The sequence below is a fragment of the Tursiops truncatus genome, chromosome 6, assembly GCF_011762595.2.
Source record: "Tursiops truncatus isolate mTurTru1 chromosome 6, mTurTru1.mat.Y, whole genome shotgun sequence".
NCBI classification, from domain to species: domain Eukaryota; kingdom Metazoa; phylum Chordata; class Mammalia; order Artiodactyla; family Delphinidae; genus Tursiops; species Tursiops truncatus.
In genome coordinates this window covers 40,414,883-40,424,677 of record NC_047039.1, presented here as the reverse complement: position 1 = coordinate 40,424,677, position 9,795 = coordinate 40,414,883, and the positions used below count along the sequence as shown (strand labels likewise).

At 37.3% G+C, this 9,795-nt stretch overlaps 1 protein-coding gene across 6 annotated transcripts in view; it reads right to left on the bottom strand.

Annotated features, from left to right (window-relative positions):
• C9orf72 (C9orf72-SMCR8 complex subunit) overlaps nt 1-9,795 on the bottom strand; it is a 42,427-nt gene that overhangs the window by 19,106 nt on the left and 13,526 nt on the right. For 4 of the 6 annotated variants that reach the window (XR_004526985.2, XR_004526986.2, XR_012332475.1 and 1 more), the window contains exons 7-9: nt 9,218-9,334; nt 6,107-6,342; nt 3,699-3,756 (exon numbers count right to left, since the gene is read on the bottom strand). Coding sequence is in view for 3 of the 6 variants with exons in the window: in XM_033858006.2 (XP_033713897.1) it covers nt 3,699-3,756; nt 6,107-6,342; nt 9,218-9,334 (411 nt within the window). In the remaining 3 variants the exon portion in view is untranslated. Of the gene's footprint in view, nt 1-287; nt 2,108-2,212; nt 2,323-3,698; nt 3,757-6,106; nt 6,343-9,217; nt 9,335-9,795 lie in introns of those variants that run through there. The other 2 variants (XM_004318999.4, XM_073806061.1) reach the window with 2 other exon arrangements.

Genomic DNA, 9,795 nt, shown 5'->3' with positions numbered 1-9,795 from the left:
AAAAAAAGAATTTACACAAGTATTATCTTATATCTGATATATTAATATAGAAATTAAAAAGTCAAAATGCAGTCCTGGGAGTTAAGCAGACAAAAAAATAAAAAACAAAACAATCAAACCACATATAATTCCAGCATCACACAGAACCTTTAAATATATTTTCTTTCAAAAGAGAAAATCAATTTAAAAAATTGTTTAGATACAACATGACTGTCAGCAGAGCAGGAAGCCAATCAGTCTTTCAATATCATAGCACTGCTTTTCCAAGTAAATAACTGAAAGACACAAAATTTCAAAGATCTTTTATTCAAAATTCTCCATCTAGGAGAAAAGATATATAACAATGTGCACACATGCTTTAATAACTTATTTCACTGTACAACTTGCATCCCATACAATGGTACAATAAATCAGCAAAAGAAAATAATTAGCACTTAAATAATCTATCATGTAAATAGCACTGAATACAGCGTTCAACAAGGTGGAATCTGTACATTTTTTCATGACTGAGCCAGAGCATCTGTCAATCTAGTTGAGTATGTGTCTAAAAATCGAGATGTCTACACCTTTATTAGTGATGTGAAAGGCTATTAGGACCTATGTTGGTTTGGGTTAAATTTGGTGGGCGAGGGCAGAGGGGCTCTATCACTTTTATCCCTTTCTTATAAATACTTTTTCTCTTTAAGTTACTTCCACAGTTTTAAATAAAAATATATTTTATGCTTGTGTATACTATTTTGTCAATACTGTTCTAGCACAGAATTATGTTAATTGGTTATTTTATAGCTAGCAAAATGGTCCAAGCACATTAAGGAAACAAAAGAAATTGACCACTTAGTTCTGCCAAAGTAGCACCTAGTAAAATAGCATGTCAGTAACGTTTCTCCTGCTAGTCCTCCTACGATGCAGGCAAAGAGACGTGGCAACAACTTCAAAAACATGGGCAGAAATTTAAGGAAGAAGATACTATTCTTGTTCCTGAAAAAAAATCTTACTAGTTAGTATTTCTCTATTGCATTTAATAATCTCAGAGTTATAATGACTGCTAAATCAAAGGAAGACTATACAAGAGGAAAACAAGATAAAAATGAGAGACTAGTGAAATCTGAACTTCTTCCAAGAGATTATATTTTCCAAGAAAAACAAAAGGCACAGGAGGTATACATTTCAATTTGGCTCAAAAATAATGAAAATTAACTGAAAAACTTGGCAATAACTACTGAAACATAAAATCCAATTCTCTACATTTTCTGTGACAGAGCTCAACAAACAAACAGAAAAACACCCTGATTGTGGTTCACCATAATCGGGACTATACATACTGCCTGACGTTTCTACACAGGCTGAATCCCAAGGACTAAGTCTGCAAAGTAGGATCGAACAATTGATTTCAATAAAACATCTGCTTGATCAATATTTTCCTTCTAAAACTTAACCTATGTTCAAGCTAACTTCCTTTTGTGGAACTGAAATGATTTGAACGCTCTAATTTTTAGCTGATTGTAGAAGTATTACAGTAATCCCCCAAACCAAGGAACACCAAGAGATGGAAAGTCAACTAGTATTATATCTGTGAAAGCTAACTCAGATTTCACTTGGATATTTGTAAACCATGAATCATAAGTTTCAAAAAACAGTAGCTGTGGTCAAGTTTATATCCTATATCTTTAAAAGATAGCAATAATATTTATTATAATTGTAAACATACGTCTGTCTCCCAAGAGAGCACATCTAGGAAAAGGTGCATTTATTGTAACTGCACCTAACATCCCCTTACAGGCTTTCTGTGACAACTGCAGTGTAACTATCATTTGCTGAGCAGGACTCTAGGGCATAACCCGAGGGAACCATGTCTCCCAATACCACGGAGCTACTTTACCAGCAATTATGATCGGGACGCAATATTAACAAGTTACACATTTAAAAAGTCATTAGAACATCTCGTTCTTGGACACTAGTATAGAAAGGTCTTCCAAAGATAAAGGAATGGAGGCCTGGTTTAATTTTCTCAGCTAGAGCCATTATTATGTTAAGATCGCCCTCTGCTGTTAAATCAAGGTCTATCTTCAGGTTCCGAAGCGATTTAAAGGGCTTTTTCCCCTTCTGCCTACAAATAATAATAAAAAAGAAATTATAATACAGAAAATGTCCAAAGGGAACAAAACAAAAGCAACGTATGAAGGTTTTTCTTCCATTTAGGAGTCTGACTTACGTATCATCTTCTATATATTTTATTAGTGTCAAGGCTTTTCTGTGAAGGACGAGCAGAAACTGTGCAAGGAAAGTACTCCTGAGAGATAGACCGGGTTTCAAATGAAAGACCTGCAGGATAATGAAGCGTTTTTATAAATAATTTGCCCCGTTCTACTTATACACAGCATGTTTCTGTCTCAGCGCTGACAGTGCCTGGCAGATAACTCACGTTAGAGCAGCTAACCACTTCCACAGATGTGCCCTGACACACAGGAGGAGGTGGAGGTACGGGTCTAGGAGTGATCTAACAGTTCTGTTTAAGAATTGACTCAAATTTTTCCTTCTGCCTTAGACTATATTCGTGTTCATTTTATTTATTATTAAAAATCATGATATAAGTTACTTCTAGCTGTGTTAAGTTTTCTCTGCCCACATCTTCAAATAAAATTGGAGCTACCAGAGGTGAGCCATGCTTAGACTATGGGGTTTTTAAAATTTATTTATTTATTTATTTATTTTTGGCTGTGTTGGGTCTTTGTTGCTGTGCGCGGGCTTTCTCTAGTTGCGGTGAGCGGGGGGTACTCTTCGTTGCGGTGCTCGGGCTTCTCATCGTGGTGGCTTGTCTTTGTTGCGGAGCATGGGCTCTAGGTGCGCGGGATTCAGTAGTTGCGGCTCGCGGGCTCTAGAGTGCAGGCTCAGTAGTTGTGGCGCACGGGCTTAGTTGCTCCACGGCATGTGGGATCTTCCTGGACCAGGGCTCGAACCCATGTCCCCTGTGTTGGCAGGCGAATTCTTTACCACTGCGCCACCAGGAAAGTCCTAGACTATGGTTTTGAGATATTCATATTTTTCTATTCTGGGGGGGTGGGGGTACATGTGTAGTGGTAGAAGGATTTTATTTCTGCTTGGGAAGCATGGAATTACATGACTTGGAATTATCCTTGAACTTTGCAATATGTCACAGACCACAGACCTGGATCCAAAATTCCTAGTCAACCTAACGATTATGTTATTTCAAAGCTACATCTATGACACTATTTCTTGGCCTGATCCCCAGAAAGATAATTATGACAAATCTCTGTTACCTTAAGAAATAAGACCCATATAATCTAAAATTTTCTTCAAAATCTAGATTTTTTTCAAAGGAATGAGACAATAAAGATGCTATCATGTAAATAAGTTTTAAAGACATTTTTTGCTCAATTAAGGCAAATAAACATTTGTACAATATCCCCCTTACCAAAAGAAAACACCCTTGGGTTATAAGTTAGTGCTTAGAATTAAAACATTTATTATTTGAACTGGGGGATGCTGCATCTTTAATTGTTAATATACAGGCTACTCCCCTCTAACAATTCAGAAGAAAAATAATTTTGACACTTTAGAAAGATCAGAGACTCTACAAAAGGACTTAATTCTAAATTATATTATAGGCAGTGTGGGATATATTGAAAAAGAAAACATGTCATACCATTCACTCTGACAATCTCAGGTTTAACATTTACCTGATCCAGGAAGGCTTTTACTAGAGTGTCTCTGTGTAAGACATCTTGAAAAATATTCCTATGAAGAAAACAGGACAAATGTTGAAATGATTTCCACAACCTCTCACACCAGCCAATAAATTAAATTCTTAGAAGTGGGATTATAAACATATTTATAAGAATTAGATATATATATTTGAAAATATAAAATACATACTCATTTTAACTCAAGGATACATTTGTCTATTACTGGAGTTTGTCAGGCCACAAAGTAATTATTTTCTCTTAAATAGTATAAGCGGTCCCAGGAAGGGTATGTATGTATCTATCATACACATTATAAAAAAATACCAATTGCCTTAGGCAATTAATAAATATAATTACCAATTCCTGCCATCTCAAAAATATAGAACAGCAACAAAAATAAACACATACCACTACCACCAAAAACCAAAACAAAAGGTTAACTTCACATACTAATAACTTCTAATAAGCAGTTTAGGAAGAAAAAAAGGTAAGAGGACGAATGCTGGGAAACATTCAGGTGGGATTAAGGAACACACACAGATGGTTATCTGCAACGTCTTGATCACTGGGTTTGTATCCACAAGCCCATCATCTGGCAAGTAACATGAACCAGCTACCTAAGAAAATGTTAGCTACACTGGCAATGAGCAGAGTAAGAAGTTAAGTTGTAATTCACAGTGGAGATAATGTTTATCTACCACACAACCTAGGATATAGTAGGTTCTTAAAAAAGACTGTCCCTTTCCCAACCCTCTTTGATCTTTTCTCTTCTTCCTTCCCTTTCCTTGCCTTCTACTTCCCTAAGGAATTTACTGGGATGCTAGGTTATACTCAAGTCAGAGGGTAATATAACATTTACTAAGGTAAGTAATTTTTAACTGAAAAGAAAGACTGAAAATAGCAGGGATCATCATATAACTGACAGGAGTAGCAGGGAGGGAGGTGTGTGTGCAGAGGTAATAGGAAAGTACCTAAAATTTCCTAGTTTTAGCAGATGGGTGTTCCCTACTACAGAAGAAGGAAACTCAGAAGGGGGAAAAATCAGCATTTCACAATTACTGGCTGTCCAACTGGTGGCCAGTGTGGGCACTGACAACAACCTTTCTCTGGCTTTGGAGAGAGAATTCAGCTATTTAAGTCTAGTGTTCTGAATATATCTGTTTCATAAATTGCTTGTATTGGTCATATGTGAATTAGGTGAAGCAAAGTGTTAAAAAATTCCCCCAAAAGCGCTCTCCAGGAGCCCACCAAAAAATAGAAAAAAAAAAACCCCAAACACTTTAGGAAAGAAGAAATGCTTGAAGGATCAGATTAATTTTGAGAATTTTGACACGTGTGCCAAAATTACCTATATGTGAAAACTTCGGGACCTGAAATTCTTATTGTTTTGTTTTCTAAACCAATTCCCCTACATCTTTCAAAGGACTCAACAAGAACACCAGAGAGCTGGGAAAAGCTGGGTCCTAATGAAGCCATCTTTCTGCACCTAGAGACACACGAGGCTGGGGATTCCTTGGACATGGTGTTTCCTTACTATGCTTTTGGGCAACACCTTCTGTCTGACTATTGGTGCTTCACATGTCTGTTGCCTCAGCTCAAAAGTTTTCTTCAAGACACAGGACAGGGTTGCTTGCTCCAATTTTACTGCTGCCTTATACACTCAAACCTGGATTATACTAGTTAACATTTATTGAGCACATTCTATGTGCCAGGCATTTTAAACTGATTAAAGAGAACCATGATAGTATACTACAATTTCTTTTCCTGATTTCAGAACAACATTTAAGTGTTTTATAATTCAGATTTATCATCTTTTTTTTTTCTAGTTGAGTCCACATTCAACATATTATCATTACTTTTTTTCTTGTTAATTTACTGATCAGACTTTATGGTAAGAAATGAATAACACAATATAAAATGCAAAGTAAAAGAATGCTCTATTAATATATTTTGACAGTTTTGCCATATTTTATATTTATATATCAAGGAGAAACAGACTTAGAATTACCTCTTTAGTTAATAAGGTTCAGTTAATCAGCCTTTTATGACTCTTACACACTAGTCTATAAGCAATGTAAGGAGCTGGGGCTGTCTGGCTGGCCACTATTAACCTTAGCACCAAGTACTGCGCCTAGGGGCTCAATATACATTTGTTAAATAAATACTTAAATACTTATTTTTAAGGACTAATCTAACCTATCTTATGGGAAACACAATTATATTAAGAAAAGCTGACATTTAAGAAAAAACGCTTGATTAACCAAATACTTCTTCCAGGATAATTCTCCTAGTAATGTTTCTTTCCTTTTAAGCAACAAATTGTTTGTTTTCTTTCTACTCATAAAAGATACAGTTTCCTAATATTGCTTAATGACAATATCAAAAAGCAAGGCACGACATACAAATCAGGAGTGAAGCTTTCGTCCGTGTAGATGATGGTATCCTGAGCCATGTCTTCTTCTGAAGTGGCTCTCCAGAATGCTGCCAGCTCTGATCTCATGTATCTACGCTGATTATAAATATGTTCGTGACAGGGTGGCATCTGCTTGACGGTGTTGACGTCCACATCTATGTGTGTGGTGGGATAGGGCGCGTACATGACTTGCCGGAAGGGAAGCACAAAGCTTCCAGTTGAATCCTGTTATAAACGAAAAGAAAATTTACTGAGAGAGGAACCAAGATGGCGGAGTAGAAGGATGTGCTCTCACTCCCTCTTGCGAGAACACCGGAATCACAACTAACTGCTGGACAATCATCGACAGGAAGACACTGGAACTCATCAAAAAGGATACCCACATCCAAAGACAAAGGAGAAGCCACAATGTAACAGTAGGAGGGACGCAATCACAGTAAAATCAAATCCCGTAACTGCTGGGTGGGTGACTCACAGACCGGAGAACACTTAGACCACAGAAGTCCACCCACTGGAGTGAAGGTTCTGAGCCCCACGTCAGGCTTCCCAACCTGGGGGTCTGGCAACGGGAGGAGGAATTCCTAGAGAATCAGACTTTGAAGCCTACTGGGATTTGATTGCAGGACTTTGACAGAACTGGGGAAAACAGAGACTGCACTCTTGGAGGGCACCCACAAAGTAGTGTGCACATCAGGACCGAGGGGTAAGGAGCAGTGACCCCAGGGGAGACTGAACCGGACCTACCTGTTAGTGTTGGAGGGTCTCCTGCAGAGGTGGGGGGTGGCTGTGGCTCACCGTGGGGACAAGGACACTGGGAACAGAAGTTCTGGGAAGTACTCCTTGGCGTGAGCCCTCCCACAGTCTGCCATTAGCCCCACCAAAGAGCCCAGGTAGGCTCCAGTGTTGGGTTGCCTCAGGCCAAACAACCAACAGGGAGGGAACCCAGCCCCTCAGCAGTCCGGTGGATTAAAGTTTTACTGAGTTCTGCCCACCAGAGCAACAGTCAGCTCTACCCACCACCAGTCCTTCCCATCAAGCCTCTTAGATAGCCTCATACACCAGAGGGTACACAGCAGAAGCAAGAAGAACTACAGTCCTGCAGCCTGTGGAACAAAAACCACATTCACAGAAAGACAGACAAGATGAAAAGGCAGAGGGCTATGTACCAGATGAAGGAATAAGATAAAACCTCAGAAAAAGAAAATTTACTGTCTTTTACGCCAAAAGGTACGAAGAGCTATCTTTTAATTAAAAAAAAAACAACTGGCTTTAACTTAGCAAATACAGCTCTAGAAATTTATCCTGGACAATGAATCATGATTGTGTGCCAAATTCCAGTGATGTGTGTGTTACAGCACTGGGTTAGATAGTAAAACGCCAGAAACAACCTAAGTATCCAAAAGAGAAGTGATTAAATAAATAAAAATGTTTTATTGTTTAGCTGCTAAAAATTAAGTTGCCAATGTTTATGTGTTCCTATTGAAAGATGTTCACAATACAGTGTGAAAAAGGAAGTTAAAACATGCGGAGTATAATCTAATTTTTTGGGGGGGAGGGGAAGATATGAAAAAAACACTAACAGAAGAAAAAAAGACCAGAAAGATATATGCCAAATATTAACAGGGGTTATTCATTGGATTATGAGATTACAAGTGACTTTTTACATTCTTCTTGATTATCCATATATTCTGTTAAGTCTCAATGAATATGTATTTTTACAGTAAGTAAAAAATGTACTTCTTTCCAGGTATAGTCACTTGGGTAGCCAGCTGCCATATAACAAGTACCTATTGTTATAATGTCAAAGTATTCTCTGGGAAGCTATACAATTTAAACTTGCGTGGAAAACTCTTAACAAATATTTTTTCATTAAATTATAGTTTCAAGTTTTCCACTATGCATTTGGTATAGGTCCCTTTTAGGGATAAAATTATACAATAAATGAGATGATGCTGAGGAAATAAAAGTACTAAGTACCTTATTATGCCTTTGATAGGAGAAGTTCTAATTTTCAGATTTGTACAATTCAAATCAAAAATGAGTTCCCTTTAAGTAGTTTCTGTATTTAAACAACACTATTATTCTCGGCTCAGAGCACGCACATTATTGAAAATGTAAAAGCTGAAAATAATTTTTATTTGCAACAATTTTTAGGATTTTTTTCTTTCATTTTACTATGCCTATATCCTCAAGAAAGCATTCACTCTGAGAGACTCACATAGCCATTAGGAAATCTACTTCTTCGCACCTTTGACTATAATTGAAACATCAATAACAGATTCAATAAAGTGAAGAACAATTCCCCATAATTATTGAAAATAATTGCTAATTTATCTGTTTTGCTCCTTGAAGAGCAGACTCAAGTAAATAAAGGAAAAATATAATTTTTTCTTTTGTATATATGTGTGTGTATACACACACACACCCCTACATACATCCAGGAATTGCTTGAGTCCTGTACACTGTTTCAAGATAGGAAGCAGCTTAACATTTTTTTCAATAAATGAATATGGTACTTTAAACATAAAATGGTAACACAAAAATTCAAATCCGTTCAGTAAAAAATGAAATGTTCCCATTTAGTTACGGAACCTGATTCAAGCACATATTAAAAAAAAAAAATCCTGAGGCCAGACAGGCAGCTACAGGAAACCAGAGAGAAACACAAAGAAAGCTATTCTGTGATGTTTCACAGATACTAACTATAAATTCATATGCCATATACTCCATGTTCAGACCTGTGTAAAGGAAGTCAGCTCCTTGGCATATAAACATGAGACACATTAAATGCTAATGTTCAAAATATATGTATAAAGATTCTCAAAAATGATTTAAAAAAATTGGGTTCGGGCTTCCCTGGTGGCGCAGTGGTTGAGAGTTCGCCTGCCGATGCAGGGGACACGGGTTCGTGCCCCGGTCCGGGAAGATCCCACATGCCGCGGAGCGGCTGGGCCCGTGAGCCATGGCCGCTGAGCCTGCGCGTCCGGAGACTGTTGCTCCGCAACGGGAGAGGCCACAACAGTGAGAGGCCCGCGTACCGCAAAAACAAAACAAAACAAAACAAAAAATTGGGTTCACCCGTGATAAATGGAAACTATACCTTTAGTAGGCCTTGTACAAAGAGCCCTGACTCGTATTTAAATGATGATTCTGCTTCACATAATCTGGAGCATTTTCTCTCTGCTGGAGTCAGAAAAAGGCATAATGTTCTTACTATCTGTAAGTGAAAATATTTTAGCATTAAAATATGAAGTAAAAAGGTCACTGGTTTGCTTATGAAAGAGATCTGAATAGAAATTTCAATTGTTATTGTCAATAAAATCTATTCTGAGAAATAAGTATTCCACAGTCACCTGGAATAGTCTATGGGATATCACACTTGTTGCTTAAAATAGGTATTCTGTGGTCAAGTAAGTTTGGGAAATGTTAGTAAATTTATTGTATGGTATCTCAAAACCTTTAACATTTGAATACATATTGTGACTCTCCAGGTGACTGAAACAATATGCAGACTTTTTCAAACTTACTTGACCATGGAACCCTTATTCCTAATCTTATATTAGGAAATAATGACCTAATATAATTATTGATTGTATCTCCACCCAGCAACAAGTGTATTTCAAACAAGTAAACCGTTTGGACGAGAAAACTAAATGCAGTTAAATCAAGGAGAATTAT